This window comes from Anser brachyrhynchus, assembly GCF_964034855.1.
Source record: "Anser brachyrhynchus genome assembly, chromosome: 20".
Lineage (NCBI taxonomy): Eukaryota > Metazoa > Chordata > Aves > Anseriformes > Anatidae > Anser > Anser brachyrhynchus.
Window position 1 is genome coordinate 4,807,830 of NC_137713.1, and position 19,385 is coordinate 4,827,214.

Sequence of the window (19,385 nt, forward strand, 5' to 3'; positions counted from 1 at the left end):
GGAGGAGCAGTACTCACACAAGCTATAACCATGCTACAGGCTAAAGATGTAAAATATGCATTACATGTGGCCATAGATGTTCTTTGATGGAGCCCAAGGTGTGCTTTTACGGCCTTCTGCTACGCCCTGGACTTCTGTTCAATCTGAAAGGTTTTTCGACTGTCATAACGAAATCCCATGACAAAGCAAGTGCCCCAAATAACTCATCTGGTTTTTTGCACTGCTGAAACTAATGCAAGGCCATGACTGTCATCTGGTCAGCACATGACAGGGCAGCATTGTATAAGCAGTGGGTAGTGTTGACTGGGCAGTGTTACACACATCACAACAAAGAACGATGCTGCTACACGCTGGGACGAATTGTACAGCACTAAGAAAAACACTTGTTTCTGAGAGAAACGTAGCAGTTCTGGTAGCGATGCCAGTGTGCCTCTAATTGCCATCAGCTCACAACCACAACACGATCCGGAGCAAAGGAAGATGTATACATAAGGATAACCATCAAGCATATTTAACTGGGATTATTTAACTGGGATTATCTGTACTTCACTGAGCTTACTCAACCTGCCCCGTGTTTTGTGACTCCATACTCTGCTGAGTTGTTCTGTCATAAATCACAACGCATCTGCAATCCATCGGGAACCATCAACCAACCTGCGTGGTTTTTCATGCTGTAGAAGCATGTATGTATTTTCCTCTCTCCACCCTGCACAGTGCCATGGAGCACGAAAATGCCAAAGAGAACCCAGAAAAGAAATAGCTCTCAGCACATGTTGATTAGAAAGCACCAAACCAAACATAGGCACTAATATAAAGTCTATTTTATGGATGGCTCCCGCTTGCAATGACCTTGAAATTGAGCAGTGCAGCTGTTATAAATGGAACCGGCAGCCCCACAGCCCGAGGCACCCACTCTGCGGGAGCTCAATTTCAGGCTGCACAGTCTCCCGGGTGACCTGATTAGCTCTGCACCCTACTCTGGTTAAGGTCCAAGGGAGGCTCCAGACAGACGCGTGTCTGCCAACCTGCAGAACCCAATTTTGGGTTGATTTATGCTGTTTTTTCAAGTGGCTGGAATCACATGGAAATGCATTTTTGAGAAGGTGCTTGCTGTTTTGAGCCGGGAAGAGAAAAAATAGCCTACCCTGCATCTCTAGGGCGACACTTGGGAAAAATACCCAACCCCTTAAATATCTTCCCATTTGGTCAAAATGGTGCTATGGCACCTCATTCCTGTTTTCACCATTCATCCTCCCTGCCAAGACTGTTATTTTAACTATCCTCTTGACAAATTTGAGTACAACCTCCTCCTCACTGCCCTGTGGGTCCAAGCTCAGGCTGCGTCCTTCACCTCTGCCCAACAACATATTTCCAATTCCCTTGGCACCATATTTAACCTCCCATTCCTCCAGTGCTGCACCCAGCTTGCCAATGGGCTCAGCTTGTGTTCTTCCACTTCACGAGAACGGGGAATTATTCCTGAATAATCCACTGGGAGTTATTTCCTGAAAACCTGTTTTGCTCAAACTGAGGTCACCTTACCATCACGTTCCTCGCTTTGGAGCCCAGCCGTAGTCCTTAGAGCTCCTCCGTTCTCAGAGCCTGCCATACTATTCAGGTGTAAGGGATTAAACCTCAACACTCACATAATACTTCTAACCTTCACAGTGGTTTAAAATCAACAATGATTTAATGCTCAAAGCCACGGATACAGGCAATTGTTAACTCCAGGTTACAGAACGGAGACCCACAGAGAAATGCCTTACCCAAGGTCACACAGTAAGTCAGTAAGGATTAGGACCCTGGAGCTCCTGGCTCACAGCCTGCTGTGCAGCTTTATTGTTTGCGCTGCTTTCTGCCAGGGGATACTTGCTGCCTTTCAGCTGGTGTCAGAAACAAAGTGGGACTTTAATGAGATAAAAGGTGACACCTCATGATGCTCTTCAGCCATTTTTAATCCCATTTGCTGCACAACTACATTGTATTTCGCAGAAGGATGGATCAGGACTGCTCTTTGGTTTTTCCACATACTGCCTCTGATCTATATTTGACCTAAGCTCTCAACACCTGTTACATCAGCTCCCACAGGGGCATCCACAAGCAGAAGAGAATGGAAAAAAAACACGTCCTAAACCCCAAAGTGGAACAGGTGGCATTGCTGTTCAGAAGTCAAGTCGTGGAGGTTGGCCGACGTAGTTACAGCCCTGGCAGAGCAGGGCAGAGTAGGTGGCAAACACTTTGCCATAGTCATGGGGGGGGCACAGGTGACGTTTTGGAATGAAGATTCAGACAAGTGTCTCTGCCTTCACACTTCGTGCGCTCTGAGGTAACACATTAGCACTGCCTCTTCAGTAAAGCGCTAGCCTTGAAGTTAAATTTATTTTACTTGTCTCTTAAGTAGAATTAACAGTTCAAATACTTGCTTCTCCACTCCCAGGCAGAGGAAGAATCTCAGCTGGGAAGCGATTTCATCTGACCACCGGACCACCTTTCAAAATGTTCTGCATCGAATCTGTTTTTTAGACCTGGAGTCACTCTGCAACTATTTGCCTCTGGTCCGTGTGTCATTTGTGTCCCACAGCCTGCCCTTTTCTTAATCCTTCTCTCCATCGACGTATTAATAACCCAAAGGTTAATACCATGGGCTTCAGCTCTTCCAAGCACAAACTAATATGGAATGTTCCATTTTATACTTTCTTCCTAAATTTTAATTCTGGCAACTCTTAAGCTAAGAACAATAAAAGCACTCTTTCTTCTCTAGCATGTTTAAAAATCCATGTTAATAAATCATTCTTTCAAAGTTTAAGTAGGTAGTGATTCTCCTGCACTTACAGTTCATCTGTGCAATTCAAGCATGCTGACCGCTGATTCATTTCAGAAAGCATTTCAGTCATGTAAGATTAAACCATGAAGACAGACGCATCTTGGGTGTGATTTCTTAAAACAATGGATACCTTATTTGAATTGCAAGGGCAGCATAACACGAAATAAAAGAAAACTATTCACAGCACTCTGCAGTATTAAAGTCATATGTTTCAAAACATGCAAGTGCCTGCAGACAAGTTTGCACTCTCATAATCACCTGCTGCACTAGGACAGGCACAACTCTTTCATTCTAGCTCCCACATTTGCAACAAATTATTTCTCTGTCTTGTGTTTCCTTGCCATCCCTCCCACTTCAAAATGGTTCTAAAGAGATAAAGACACAAAAGACGTCACAACAAGAAATTACGGGCTAATTCATAGCCTCCCTGCCAACAAAGACGACTGTGCTTCTTCTGTTGTTCTGGAATTCTGCTCCCATGAGCCAAGATTTTTTAAGTACATTTTCCTACCCAAACATAACTCCTAGGTCTCAGATAGAAAGGTGATTACTGTGAAACCTTGAGGGAAGGTGTTATTATATGGGCTGCAAGCATTTAGAATAGCCAAATCAAGACAATACTATTAACAGACCATTTTTGTACAGCAAATAAGTTATTAAAGCTCCCCATACAATTTTACTTTGCTCTGTCACACATGGTTTAGCTGAAATAGGTCCTGCTCATCAGTTTTGTTTTTCACCTTATCCTCTGGCCGTGACTTTGGTAGATCCTGGACTTAGCATCGACTGCACCTACCCAGGCTTTGCCAAGATTGTGCTGAGAGTCCACAGCAGAGTGGTACCATACAGTAATGGACAGGTAACACAGCCAGGTACTCGTGTTCGTTCTTGCTTGGAGAGGTCCTATCACTACTTTTAACGTATTATATACCTTGCTAAGGTCCTATCACTATTTTTAACCTAATTGGTGTTTCTTATGCAAAACAAACCTGGGGCACAGATGTACCCTAATCCCACTGAGTTTACGTTATCTTGTGTAGGAAGTCAAAATGCAGATGTCCGTCACTTCAGATGCTCTGTAGGTACATTTAAAATACCTTCACTGACCTGAAAGGTTTGACTGTACCTGTGGGAGACCTGTACTCTGCTGGACAGGTAGGAAGAGCGCAACAGATGGCTGAAGACATCTGAAATGGCACCGAACATTGACCTGAACTGTCAGACTTTCACAACAGATTTACCAGCTGGTGTTACAAGACGGGTAATAGCAGCTTTTAGGTGCTGTTTTCAAAATTACTCCACTACCACTTAGGTGACTTCCAACCACGCAATGTACTACGACTTAGCACAATGCATTAACGTGGGACTTCGTGACACCATCAATATGAAATTAGTGGCTGTCGAACCACAGAAAGACAGCATTGGCTTGGCACTGTACTCTGTTGACTCCCTGCTGTAAAGTAATACACATTGCAAGGAGCTGAGCCACATTTTCTGCGGCCTCATGAAAATTTTACTCTGAGTTGACAAGAACCTGATTAACCCAGGTGCTTAAAATTACTTTTCCAAAAGTGGCTAAGCCAATAACAGCTCAAACTTCAACTGAAAGCCCTGGTGAATTAGCAAATTACTTTCACCTTTCTTGCTCCAGCATTGCTCCTGTCTGTGACTGACACTGAGACTGATTAAGCGTGAACTAGGTATGTGTTTGGGGAAATGATGACTACACAGCACGAAAAGAAGGACTGGTGTACATTTGACTCTTAAGCACTTTTCTCATTAAAAGATTTCAGAGTTTTGCACAGGAATCTTGTGCAAAATGCCTTATTTTCCCCCGCCTTTACATTGCTTTGCTTGAAAAAAGTTAAAAACCAACTTTCCTGCTAACCAGTTATCTTCCCATATCCTAATTAACAAGAAACAGTTTCCACATGAGAGAAATATTAACACATCTCATGGTGGCATGAGAAAAAGCAGGCATAACTGCTAGAAAGGAGGGCAAATATAGCAGCAATCCTCTACTGTTCTGGAGTGCTCTTTTTACAGAAATCCCCACTGAGACAAAATCCCTATATGCATTCTGTCAAGTTATTTAATGTTCTTATCCTTAAACCTCTGGGCATGCTAACAGCAAGACAGCTTGATAATGAATACTGAATGAACGCATGTGACCCAATCAATTTATGAGGAAGATCTGAATCAGTTTTAAGTGCTTCTTGAGGGTTAGAATGAGAGCAGGACTGCATGCAGAAGGTCAGATTTTCAGAGAGCAAAATGTCTAAAACTTCTGGTTCGCCACCAGCCTAGGTAAAAGTCAGGATAAAGAAGGACGCTATTGTACGGCAACAAACAATTACAGCTTGATCTGCTTGATCAAGGGAATTAGCTGAGTGGGTTACCTTGTCAGCATTTTCCAGTGACAACATTGGTAGACACTCCTTTGGATATTCCTCAGTAACGCAGAACAGCATGCCATTTTCCAGCTCTTTCAGGGTTTCCCTGCAGAAAGACAATGCTCTCTGCTACCTTTATGCAACAGCGAACAAAGCAAACCTAGGCTTGGCCAGTCATGGTTCTCCTGAATGAGTCTGTTTGCAGAACATTAGTCATAGAGCCAACACCTTTGCAGGTCAGCAAATCTTTGGGAAGGTTCACTTGGACTCCACCTCACCTTGAAAGAGGCAAGAAAATGGCTGCAGAATAACAAAGGTGGTTTTGATAATCTAACGCTAATTATATAGAAGCATCTGCTCAAATAATGCCTTCCACTCAGTAAACAGAGACTAAAGAGTAATTATAATGTGCACTTGCCTTCCTCTTTATGGGCCTGGTCACATAGAGCTCCTCTCTGAGGAATTGTAGTAGGAAAAATCTCCTTACCCTGACAGACATGCCAGTATCCACACAAAGGGAAATTCCTCTGAACATTTCTCGTGTTAGTTGCTTAGTTTTTCTGGAAGTTTGTTAATTCTAAAGTGAGAACTCAAGCTTGGATATGCTTATTTTTTAATATAGCACATTTTTTTTGCACTACAAAACAGTGCAAGTTTTACTGTAAGAGCAAACATTTTTGCTTAGGAGAAGCCTAGGGACCGAAGATACATTTGTGAAATACATTGGCAAAACTGACAAGATGCAAGATCTGTACTTCACACATCTATCCTTAGCTAGTATTTCCCATCTTTTGCTTTCACAAATAAAAATTTCACTTCCAAATCTGCTCAGAGTCCACAAGGCATCCAAGAGGCTTCACCGTGCCATAAGCCTCCTGTGTAAAGAGAACCATGAGGGTACCACTGCGTTCACCTCTAAGATAAAGTACACAAAACCCCATGAAATCACCACGTTTATCATTTCTGGCAGTTTAGGTGCAGCTTATGAGAGCGTAATTGCAATCCACCACTGCACTGCTTAGGATTTTTAGAGTACCCAGCAACCTGGCATAACAAACACAGAGACATCCAAAGCAAGTGGTCTAGCAAATGCCGAGAGAAACTCTATATCATATGCTTACTGGAATGTCCTCCTGTAAACTCAAACCTACTTTTTTGGGAACTGTTAATACCAGTGGGTCTGCCAAAAACTTAAGTCACCTGCTGACTGTACCCCTTGTCTCCCCCTCAAAAGGATGATTAAAACATTCTGTATGTAACATTATCCCAACATTAATCTGGTAGAATTTACAGAAATCCAGCTAATTTCTCAACTGAGATGGCTGCAATATAGTTTTCCCTAGGATAAATAACTGTCAGTTGGACTAAGAATTCCAGAATTTTCCTCATTTCTAGCTTGCAGACAAGTAGATAATTCTCTTCAGCTCCAAAAATTACCTCCCTGTTCATCTAGCCCAGAAGTCTATTAGTTGGGCATTGATGGGTTAACAGTAGGGACAAGACAGCTCTACTCCCATTTCTGGGAAAAACTATTAAATTAGACAGAATACCAGCTTTGAGTGTTTCAAGAAGTACAGGAAATTAAAAAAAAAAATAAACTCTTAATCCAAGTAAATTCAGTTAACTATGGTCATCACAGAGTAGCAAGTAGATACATTCCTCTGCGTACAGTGCATATACGATGGCTGCCACAACTGAACATTACCGTCTGATCTGTGTCTGGTGGGTAATGAGGAACAGTTACCCAAGACCTCCTGGTCCAAGGATCCGACAGGAAAAGTGAAAAGAACCCTGCTGCTTCCAGACACGTTGGGTGCTGTGCATCACGAAACTACACGACCTACCTGATGGATCTACAAGCACAAAGGGTAAGAAAAAGCAATCCTAAGTAGGAAAATGTTTGATATCAACATTTGCACAATTAGAAGGCTAACTTAGTCAACTTGTTAATTTAACTGTTCATGAGGCCACGCTGTGAATTGAATCAGGGAACTGATTTGGCTACAAAAATTATCTACTTGCTTTTTTCTCCTTCTCCTTTCTTTGTTAAAAACAGAACCTGATCTAATTCGTGTCCTTCCCACGAACACTTGAGCTTGTACCAGTAAGGGAGCAGCAAGCCACTATAGGAGGAATGGAGCAGCTGAAAATGCCTTTAGACAGCACTGCTGTAGAGCGCTTTGTATTAGGAAACCATGACCTGAACCCTCCCGTTCAGGAATGCTGCCCCACGCTTGGCCAAAAGGCCATGGCTGACTGAGCCAAAATAATTTCTTTCCTCGTGAGTTCTCAAACCCTGCTAAATCCAGATAGAGGGAGGAAAAAGTGGATCAAAAATGAGAACATGAAAGAAGGTTCCTCCTTCTCCTGTAGAACAGAGGGCAGGACTTAAAAGCTAAAGGCCACTTTTTTTGTTTGCTTAATATTTAATACCAGTAGACATTGCATTGGTATTACAACCGACTTTTGTTTACTAAAATGTGATGACCACATAATAAACCCAGTTTTATTGCAGTTTCCAGCCTGTCCCAGTGAGGGGGTGGGGACAGATTCCCGATTTAGTTTCCACAGCTCATCCAGAGCTTTAGCTGTGTCTGCCGAGTAGAGCAAGAAGGGAGCCAAGCAGCACTGTCCTGAATAGCTGACACTGGGAACTGGGCTGAAATCATTAAAACTCCATCAACACAGGATGAAACGCATCAAGGAATGAGACAGAAGGAGAGAGAGGAAGAAATCTCTAACATAATGAGATGTTTATCTATAAAAAGTTGCCCACTTCAAAGCAGGAAGAGCTTCGACTCCTCGGTTAAAAAAAAAGCAGCTTTTAATTAAAAGATCAGTCAAAGATTTTCCACAGTCAAGCAGCCTCAAAGAAGCTGTGCGTGGAGGAGGCAGGGAGTAATTTCTAAGTTGATTAGTCCATTCTTCAAACTCTACAAGGTTTTATGAAAGCAAAATTTCTCAAAAATAGATAAGGACTGTGGAAATACCTTCAGCTCCTCAAAGAGCATTGTCTCTTCCCTTCTGACACCTCATCAGCACCAGCTTTTACTCAGGAAGAATATTATCAGAGCTGTGTGAACCTTTGAATGAAATAGCCAGTAAGCCCAGAACTGATGGACTGTGAGATGGATGCTCAGCTTTGGGTCAAAGGAAGCTATTGTACTAAGAGTCCTGCAAACATAAAACGAAGTATGTCTGTACATATGTCTGTACACTGCTTTAGCCAGATAAAACAAGCCGTCTTCTTCACACAATCTTCCCTTATATGAGGGTTTAAACACCTTTAGAGATTTACATCTACAGCACCAATTTTCTGGAGCACTCTTTCCGTTCAAGAAATGGTATTTGCAGATAGAAATGAGTGCGACACCACTCTTATCCTAGCACCAGAATAGCAGCATTACTGCTGACATTACATGGGAACAAGACATACACATTTCTGTCTGGTCATATATATATTTTTTTTTTACGCCTTTCTTTTTGTTTTCTGAGAAAACAAGATTTTGACAATTCTGCCTAGAATAGAGAAAATGTTACTTCTGTTCCACAGGCTGCAGTTTACCAACTATTTTATTGTGGCACAGAGAGGACAACAGCAGAGCTATCATAGTCACTAAGCTGGTGCTGTGAGTTCTTTCCCCAGCTGGGGAATACCAAACCCTGCAACGGCTGGTGTTCATGACAGCTCAGTCTCATCCCCACTTACCAGCTACTAATTGTGACTAATGGAACTATCGATGAGCTGGTTCTTTTCTGCACAAGCATGGAGAATTACCTTTGCTTTATTTTAGATGTATTTTTTTTCCTATGAGAATAAATACTCAGATATGCTTTGGAAGGTCTTTCCCTTCCCTGTCTTGAAGAGAACTAGGTTCCTGCCAGCAAATTCATCATTATCCACACCCTTGTAAAACATCCCCTACAAAAGTGATTACATGAAGAATAATTATATGGTATTATGAGCATTTCTACATCTTCATTATAAATGCTGCAATGTGAAAATGGCAAAAGACCTTTAGGATGTTAAAAACAGGAAAGAAAACCCCTCTACATACAGAGAAGAAGTCACCTTTGCATTTTAGTTTGCTCATGTTAATTCGTACAAGTTTACTTTGTACATATTTACTTTGTACATATTAATTAAAACAGCTTTCTATCCTTAGCATGGTAGGGGTCTTCTCCAGTTGGCTGGACATGAGACAGTTGAAACTGTAAGGGGCAGGATGAAAATATGCTCAGTCTCTACCTTCTCCTCTATGGCATTTCAAAAGCATTGACTTGGTGCATTCACATTTCCTTTACATACCGTTATCAAAAGAGCCATATGTCAGGATGGTTTGCACAGACCTATCTAAAGGTAAAAGGCAAGATGACCTTTTACCTATAAAGGGTAAATAAATCAAAACTAAAAGGCTGTCAGGAGATCACTGTGTCTTACAGGCTCTTCCACTGAATTCAAGATGCCCACTGCATCCTGAGGCAGAAGCTGTGTGGGAGGGCCATGTTCTCGAAGATTAAGTTTGCTCAATAACCATTTTGAGTAGCCTTTATATTTCCAGATATCATCTTGATTTAGAAATGGATCAGATCATGGAAAGCAATCAATTTCTTAAATTATAGCCAATTACCATTCAAATTACGCATGCAACTACTAGCTCATTGCAAGTTGAAAAGTAAAGCAAATTATTCTGAATATTGTTCGCAGGTTGTGGCAAAGAAATGTGAAAGAAGGGTTAAGGATAAACTACAGTTCAGCAGGGGAAGAAAGAGGAGTCAGCCAATGTAAGTACAATATATATTAAACTACTAACTGAACCTTGTCCCTACAGCCCCTTTCCATAATTCAATAAATATGACTTCAGCGAAGTAACTGGTCAAATTCTTACTTGGTTCAGTGGTGTCGTACTTCCACTGATCATCTTTAACAGCACCAAGTGTCCAGAGGGACAGGAATGAGGGGGAAATAACTCTTCCCACAAGATACTGGCATATTTACTTAGCCTCTAATACTTTTCCTAAGCAATTGAACAAATTCAAGCAAAAACTATGCAGTTTTTACAGTTTAGTAAAAACCAGAACATATGTCCTTGGTTCAGCCAACACATCCCCATGCGTACTCAGAACCGAACCCTGCAGACTCATGTTAGCCTTATTTTTTCCCCAAAGATATATTTTTCCATTCAAAGGCAAATTTGCCTCTAACAGCCTTATATTTAAAATTTTGCTCTTGGTAAATATATACAGCTTGTTAGTTGTGATTAAAAGGATGGAAAACTGCAGTTCTGCCGTAATTCTGTAGCCTATGAGAATTGACTGATGAGCGCAGATCATACAAGGACAGAGTGCTCTGCTTCAGAACACGCGATCCATATCTATCGATGCTTATGGAAAAACATTACTGCTCCATGAAAAATAATAGATAGAACATTGCAAGAGGTATTTGTGAACACAAGTTTACTTTAGATTATGGGAGAAAAGAAGCTGATGCATGGAAAGTCTAGCAGAGCCTGTCATCAGAGATCTTCAACTTTATATAACCTTTAACTGTCACACTAAAACGGTAAGGAAAAGTATGAAAAAATAAAGGAAGCACCAAAAATTTGTCAGCCTGAGAGCAGCAGTCTGTTCACACACAAATTAAGTCTTCTTCAGCAAATACTGTGCCAATGACATCAGATGGGTATTTGCTTCAGTGTGGCAATTTTGTGTTGTTCTGAAAGCTACATTCCCTGGGGGAAATCAGGAGATTTTACGAAAAATAAATTAGCAAACTAGGAGAGGAATTGAAAAAGAAAAAATGCATTGCTTTGCTGAATTAATAGTAGAAGCTCCAGAACGCAGGCCTGCTTCGCCACGAACTCATGAATACCTTCAGGGCTCTGCAAGCTCTCAGTAGGAAGACCAAGATGCAATCCTTGCTCAAATTTTTTTTTGACTAGCTTTGTAATTTTAAGATCTTGAGGAGCCAAATATAAACAAAAAGTAAACTTCGCTTTTTCTCCAAGGCCAACGTAGTCCCTGCTCCCCTCGCCCTTTCCCCCACCAGAGTCCTGCAGCATTGTGTCCGAACCACCGCACCACCACGGCCATCTGCTACATGTCTCTAAGGAGACAATTGCAGCACATTAACTAAACCAACAAAATAGTCACCAAGAAAGTTAGCTTTTACCTTTACTATTACCCTAGATCTACTATTCACAGACTCTAAACCACCACCAGCACAGAGGCAGAAGCACAGACTGCAAAGCTCTGACCATAGAGGCAAGCCATCATAGACCAGCTCACCCAGTAGGGCTTCCCAACTGCAGCAGCAGCTCTCTGCTTCCCTCCAAGAATGGTTTTAATTTTCAACAGCACAACAATCTAACACAGACTGAAATACATAAACCACATCCTGCTGCCTGCCATGCCCTAGAAGTGCTTTTTGTAAGAGTTTTGGTCCTGCCCCCAGAGCAAGCGCTCCCACTCAGCACATCCTCCCAGCCACACCGACTGTCAGAGCGGCCCTCGCCTGAAGAAGGAAACTTAACGATGCCTTCCACTAATTCAGCATTCTTTGGCCTCTCATCTTGGGATCAGGGGATCAAGGAACGATGCCTTCCACTAATTTAGCATTCATTGGCCTCTCACTTGGGATCAGGGGACCTCTGATTATCACTTAACTCTGCCTCAAACAGAATTTCAGAGGCAGCTAGTTAGTCATAGTCATGACTAAATTCCTCTAAGAGGTCCATCCAAACTGTGACATAGTCTCTTGGCTGTACTCGTTTCACTGGCCTACAGAGCAGAAAACACTACTGCTATTTGACATCTGTTTGTCAGTATTTCTGAAATGATTTAATAATGTCACCCCAGTCGAGTCACATCACAAGACTAATCAACAGAGCTGGCCCTAACTGGCCTTGGAAGAGAGACTTAAGTCAAGCAGAAATTACCCTCTGGGGGAAAATAAACTTCTTCAATACCGGTTTAATCAGCAGCGCATTACTGCTCCGAAGAATGAAAGCATTTGTAAAACTCTCGTGCAAGGATGACTTGTGGGAGGAAGAGGTGACTAACGAATTAAACTATCCGCTGGAGAGCAAACTGTGGTTCGCTGGCTCCGCTGGGAACAAAAGGTCTACGGCTCGCTGCCTGAGCTCGAGGAGGACATGACTTGCCGTCGGTATTTCCATGAAAGCTGTTGTGTGATTCATTAGCTTTGCTGGCCCCACTCTCCTCCCTCCCTTCCCCCCACACCATCATTAAACTCATCTGTTCTCTGGAGCTCTCGCTTGGCAGAAATGGTGTGCTGACATATAACAGAGTTAAAAAGAGTGGCTCCCATGTTTAAAAGGAGAAAGGAAGAGAAGCAGATGACGGAGACTAAAGGCAGCACCCAGAAAAGACAGGAATGGAATCCCCCAAAAAAATAAAATCAGAAATCACTAGAAATAATATTTTTCTACAATACACTCTCTATCTTGACAGAGTCTGTATGTTTTAAAGACTACATACCCTACACTGAAGAATACCTTCCTCAAACGTAAAATGCAGCCACCCCTGAGCTAGGAGAAAACAGACATAAGAAAACAGATCAACACTGGCTTCGTGTATACACTGACATTTGATATTCTCATCCAAGCCATGTAAGCATGTTTTACAAATAAGCACAGATCCAAAAACAAGTCTAACCCTTGGATAACCCCACCCGTTACCTTGTTCCAACTAGAGAAGTTAACATTTCCCATTTGATTGCTTCTTTCAAAGTTTTTGTATGTATTGAGTCACTTTTTCCACCTCTTCCCGAAGATATTATTATTCACCACATCACCTGCAGATGTTTAGAGGATAAACAAAACCCCACCACCACGGAGTCAACCCCTGTCAAAGAATCTTAGCACTCCTGTTCCGAAGGACAGGCTGCCTCACCGCTTCCAGGCAAAGTAATGTTTGAAAGGCTTCTCTCAATAAATACTCACGCACTGGATAATATGTGCTGCTTCATACAACTCCCATGGAACGTTCCAACAACTTCACAGGTGCTCTGGCCTGTGTTTGTATATATTAATGGTTCCTTCAGCTCGGGGCAGCCAGTCTCAGAAGCAGAGAACTTTCTTCCAGTGAAGTGCAGGAAGTAATTCACTATTGGTTTACATCTTTTTCTGTACAATTTTATAGGTATTTTCATTCTAAATACTCAACACGCTTAACAAATTTGAATAGTCAGAACGCTATAGCAGGAAGAGGAGCCACTTCCCCACTGTGCAAGTAGGAGAGTTTTGGCAAACACGATGCAAACTTGGGTCACACACACCAAACAATGTTCTTACGAATGACTGTAAAAATGGCTTAAACACATTTTAAATTAGAAGTCAGGAAAAGCCTGTAGGATATAACATTATTACAAGTAATGTCCCTGACACCTTTTTAGACACTCTTAGCAACAAGTAATGCAATGTAACAAGAGATACTTGGCTGTTAGAGAATCTCATAAACCTATTCAAACCAGAACCATTAGACACAAGGAGCGGATTACTTTGCAAGAAACACGTAACGTATGTAACGTTCATTTTCTGTCTTCACCTCTCTGCAATCCCTTCCTCATCTAACTACTTTTCCTTCAGATTCCCCTGTACAGACATGTCAGCTTCTAACAGCTCAGTTTGGGACCAGTGATTTCCTTCCTGTTCCTTGGCAGCACTGACCAGCCCACCCAGAACTCGGGGTTATCACAGCTGTATCTGTACACCCTGACTCCTGGCTCTCAGCTGAATAGCCAGGATCACCCACATGGGCACTGTCAGGCTCTGAAACTGTTGCTTCTGGACCTACCTTCTTTTATTTACAGTTTTTAAACTAAAATAGATCTTTGTTGTACAACTCTAGCCACGTTAACCAAAAGCTGTGTGCGCCCACATCTTACTATTTGTATGTACACTCAACTGGAAAAGCTGCCAAAATGCATCATGCTCCCATAAGTATATGGAAATAAGTATTTTATTCTAGGTTACACGGATGCATTCAGGGTCAAATTGCAAAGACTTCCGTGTCCAGTGATACCAAGAGAAGGAACAAATGTTTAAAAATCTGTCCCTTGTAACCCAAGATGATAGGTTTTGGGGTAAAAGACTTACAAATGAACCATGCAGTGTCTGTAAGATTTCCTGAAAAGAAATAAACAAGATGACTCTGAATATCATAAGGGGAAACCCAAGTCAAGACTTGATTGTAGTTAAAGATGGAGCACGAGTAAATACATCAATAAAGAGGCCCATTTCTGGGTCTTATTTCAGTTATTCTAAACGGACCAAATTTAGAATAACCACAATTATTCAAGAGTTACGTATTTCTGAATAAGAGCTGAACTAAGCTCATCCAAGCAGAAACAAAGCCAAAGACATACACTGTCCATCTATCACACTCAGACAATGCAAAAACTTGTTTTTCACTTATTTGTCAAAAATGAACACAAATACTACTTCAGATATCATCACATTATCCTCTGACTTCCAATGCCTGAGCTCTCACACACAACACAGAATACGTTGTCAGTTTTTTTTTCTGTCAGCAGTGATGGTCCTGAAACTTTCTTCATAATTAAACCAAATTTTGAGCATGTAGTTCAATACAAAATTCCCTCTCAGTATTCATACCTTACGAACTGTGAGAACATATTAAAACCAGACTTAGTATAGCCTACACTTAAAACCTGAGAAAAGTTCTAAAACTGTTTAATGCAGCAGAAATATAACCCTTTCCCCTTCAAGGAATCACAGGACAAGATAAAACAAAGGATGAAAGATTTTCAAAATGCACAGGGGGTCTGTATACTCATTTATCATCTACGTTAATAACCACAAGCTGTTCAAATTCCTCCACTGGCCCTGAAAAATCATGTCCAGTTTTCCCAAACTCTGGCTAGAAGTTAGCAGTGTATTCCCATGTCATTATCCATCTCCCCCTTAGTTTACATCAGCATTATCCATCCTCAAATGAAAGTGATGTGTTTAGTTTCAGCTGGACTTCTCTAGCTTGCAGTGGGATGACTGCAGATCCCGGGTTTGTAACAGCCGTACTTCCTAGCCTGAAGTTTAGGTTTCCCTTAGGGCAGCATTTCTGCTGGTGACTGGATACTGGCAGCTTTTGTGCTCTTCGTTAGCCTGCTGATTAACATACTGCTAGAGAGTTCTCCACTACACCTAACTGCTGTTCCAGCACTCACGGGCAGATCTGTTATGAGATCCTAGAGCAGCAATGCAGTGGTGTCTGCCCCTTGGTTTTCCTCACAATACTAGAGATCAGGTACGTGTGTTTGCTTTTAAAACAACAGCTACATATCTAAAAGTGATGAAGAAACCCCGATCGAGCTATAACAACTTTGATGAGATTTTGTGAATGGAATTCCCATGGAAACACTAAGGTACAAAGTGCCAGGAAATCCAGCCGATGCCAGCTTTCTGTACGTTAGAGCATTCTAAGCTCGAACAGAAACTAACTGCAGAGATCCGTGGGCCTACTGCTTTCCCTCACTCAGTATTAGAGGAGCAAGCAAATTAAATCGAAGGGCAGCCAAAACAGTACTTCAGCATCGGGAACAAATTACTGTCTTTTCCTAGCGTATCTTATAGACATCTGGCACAAAGGGAAGTAGATATACCTGACGCTAGCTCTTGGCTTTCTATAAAATCTGCTACTGTTTAACATGCAAAGCACTACACTTCTGAAAAGACAATGGTGGGAAGACTTCCACAAAGGCATCATTTTAAATTCTACCGCCTGGAAAATTTCAGGGCGCAGACCACAAGCAATTGTAAAGGCTAACACGCCAAGCTGCAGATCCTAGCAAGTTGTATGTACATTGCAAAATAAGCTTTGTAACTTTTTAGCTGCATCATGCAGGCTACGTGAAATAATATCTGTCAGGCATCGAGGTCCCTCCCTTGTAGGCATTCCGTTCTGATCAGCAAAGGATTTATTTCAGAAATTCCCTAAGGACGATGCTGTGAGCTCAGGTATGGAGGAGCAATGAATACCATTCATAAGGTAAACAGCCATAATTTTACTAGCAGGCTCGAAGCCCTCAGCATTATCTATGACAACAGCCTCTTTTTCCGCTCGGTAGGACGCTGCAGTTAAGCCCCCCGAGAACAAAACCCCAAGCCCTGCGGTTACAGCCCTGAAAGCTGCAGGCAGCAGCCCCGGCATTTCGCAGGGGCTGGCCAGGCAGCAGCCCGGCCCATACAGACCTTGGTCGTGCTCCTCCGCTCGCCCAGGCTGGTTGCCCATCTTCGGTCCCTGGCCAGCTCTTCCCGAGGCTCCTCTAGGACCACAGCACCCGGCTCATGCTCTCGGAGGCAGACCTGCCTTTATCTGCTCGGAAGGTCTACGCTTCAGTCAACTTACAAAGGGAAAAAAAAAAAAAAACAACAAACCTCAGCTCCTTCCTAGTTCCTGGCACCAGGAACAGAGCCTGCTGCTCATGCTGGAGCAGCTGTGGCTCTCCCTCCTACCTCATTACAATATTATGCACTGAAGGCCGGCCTGTGCAGTTAATTAGCTGCCTGACTGCTGGAATAAAAGGAGGGGAGAAAGAGAGGCAGAGAAAAAGGGAGCTTGCTCGCAGAGAAAGAAAGAGCGACTCACCGAGCAGTGTAAGCCACTTAGAGGCAGCAGGAGCAAACTGCAGGCGGCTCAGGGAGGCACCGACTTCATCCAGCCCCTCTCCAGCCAAAACCAAGCTCCACCACTGACCTGAACTTGCCTTGGAAACCTAACAGGACTTCGGCGCCCCAACACAGCCATATGAAGAGGACCCATGGCTGCAGAGGGGTGACTGGCCAGAGTATTTTTTGAGGCATACGCTAGTGAATTTCATCACAAATACAAACTACGTACCATATCTCTATCATCAGTATCTTTTGATCATGCCTTGTAGTGCAAGAAGAGGTGCATGAGGCAGGTCAGTCCCCAGGGACTTTCAGGGAATTGCTGATCTTCCAAAGGAAGAACTCAAGATGCTCCTCACCACCGGAGGAGCCCTGACGTACATGGGAAACGAGAACACAATGACTCCAGCAGTTTCCATTGTGTGGATAATTAACAGTCATCTTCTTCAAGTCTTGGTTTCAACAAGAGGGTTAAAACAAATTAAAATAGCACACTAATGTGTCTTAGGCTCAAACCAGACTGAAAATAAAGTATGCAGAAATTAAGACAGCCTGTTGTGAATCCACAGTTTCAAATAAGAAAGGAGATTGCTCAGTAAGATAAAACCAGAATTTTTCTAGTATTTCAGCGTAACAGGGTGAGTTAGTTGTCAATTGTAATTTTTCATCGTTCTTGCTCTGACACTTTATGGATGAAGCTAAAAGCTTTCATACATCTGTCTGTATTTGGATGACATTAAACAAAACTCCTGTCTACAATATTTTATGACTTGTCAAGTACAAAATGCTTTGTTTAACGAATAAGTCATAAAAGTTCTGTAAAAAAGGATGACTGATGATGCATTATTTTTCTGAAAGTCATCTTACGGTCTCTTAAACTTTGCATCCTATTAGGAGGTATTAAACACACCACCAGTTTTCTCAAGGGTGCAGATCTAAACGTCCTCCAACCACTCTTGATATAGATCTCCAATGCAAAGATTTTCTTCTATTAGAGATTAAAGAGTAACTTCTGCTTTTCTTCAACAGGATTCTCCAGAAGAATTGCATTAGTCAATATAATCTCGGGTTGATATATCCTGCCACTGACCATTTATTATTTCATCAGCAGCTTTCCACTTCTGTAACACAGAGGGAATAGGGTATCATGGTCCCCGTACAGTGTGGGATACAGCGTGCAGCAATTATAAAACGTAATCACCAAGTCAGAGCAAACACACTTGAAATCTGAACACTGTAGAAGTGTCCTGACTGGAAGAACCGATCTGCTATTTTTGACAACAGCATGAAACATAAGTCAGAAAATTCTGACACCATGATAAAAAGAATTACGTCAGGTAAAAGACTGCAGGGCCAAGCCCATAGTGAAAAGCTAGAGTGCAAGCTTTAAAATAAAGCTAGCCTGAGCAGAAACCACAGAGGCCAAGATCACCATTTTTGAAGCCTGAAACTCAAACTGAGGATAACGAAAAAGGGATATGGCACACAACTTCCACCATATTACATAGGTAATGAATTATGACGTACACATGGCTCAATCTTTAAGCAACCATTTATTATCTGAACATTTTACAAAGAAACAATTTCATCACTATAATGTAGATGAGCTGGTTTCTTCCTAGGCACAAAGACTGACTCATCTTTTGCACTATCCACTTGTGGGACTGCCAAACAAAATACGCACAAACATGCCTTTTCCATATAGTAAGAATAGGAATGAATTACTCAAGGTGTGAAATACCCAGCTTTTTAAAATGACTAGGTAAATGACAGGACTTACTTGGCAGACATAACTCTCCTTGCATCCTGCTCTCACAGCACAGCAAGCTAGCATAACTACTGAAAGTTCAAACTATAATCCACTGTCAAAAGAAGAAGGGTGAAAGTGCTGCAGGATGTTCCCAAATTTCTAGCAACCAGATAACTGACAGCCTCTTCACAAGGCTAAGACCTACAGAAGTTACAGAGGCTGAGCAGGACCTCCAGAGGTTGGACCTTCAGGTCGAGACTGAACTAAACTGAATGGGCCCTAAGTGTGGACAGTGCCCATCAGTACCAGCGTTCACACCACCATGCTCTACTTCTATTAATGCTGGAGACTTTACGAGCACCAATATTATTTATGAATCCATCTGAGATGTAGCTGTCAAACCCTCCCTTTTACTTGATAATATTAAAATCTAGAGTAAGTCACAAGCTGCTGAAAAAACAGTGAAAAAATAATAGAAGGAATGCCAAGCCCTCTCCCGATATGCATACTTGTTAAACCAGGCCAGCTTTGCATTCCTTTCCTTCCCTCCCTCCCATTCTCAAAGTGCAAACAGAATGGCACTCCGCCAAGGCAGTTTGGCTGTGATACGTTTAGGCCTAGAGACTGTGTGCTAGGGATCATTTCTCTTCAAACCAGCTGAAGGAAAAGCTGATTATTAACCTAAGGCAGGTAGTCAACACCAGGTTGTGTTGACTTTGCTGAACAACTTCAGCAAAGAAGCCTGAAAATGAACACAAACCAAGAGA

General features: G+C 42.1%; 1 protein-coding gene across 16 annotated transcripts in view; it reads right to left on the reverse strand.

Moving 5' to 3' along the window:
- SPECC1 (sperm antigen with calponin homology and coiled-coil domains 1) overlaps positions 1–19,385 on the reverse strand; it is a 97,347-nt gene that overhangs the window by 46,210 nt on the left and 31,752 nt on the right. For 2 of the 16 annotated variants that reach the window (XM_080563224.1, XM_080563217.1), the window contains exon 1: positions 16,449–16,822. The exons of 11 other annotated variants lie outside the window; for them this stretch is intronic. In XM_080563224.1, coding sequence (XP_080419350.1) covers positions 16,449–16,488 — 40 coding nt within the window. In that variant the 5' untranslated portion in view covers positions 16,489–16,822. Of the gene's footprint in view, positions 1–1,542; positions 1,752–16,448; positions 16,826–19,385 lie in introns of those variants that run through there. 3 more of the 16 variants (XM_080563225.1, XM_080563212.1, XM_080563223.1) reach the window with 3 other exon arrangements.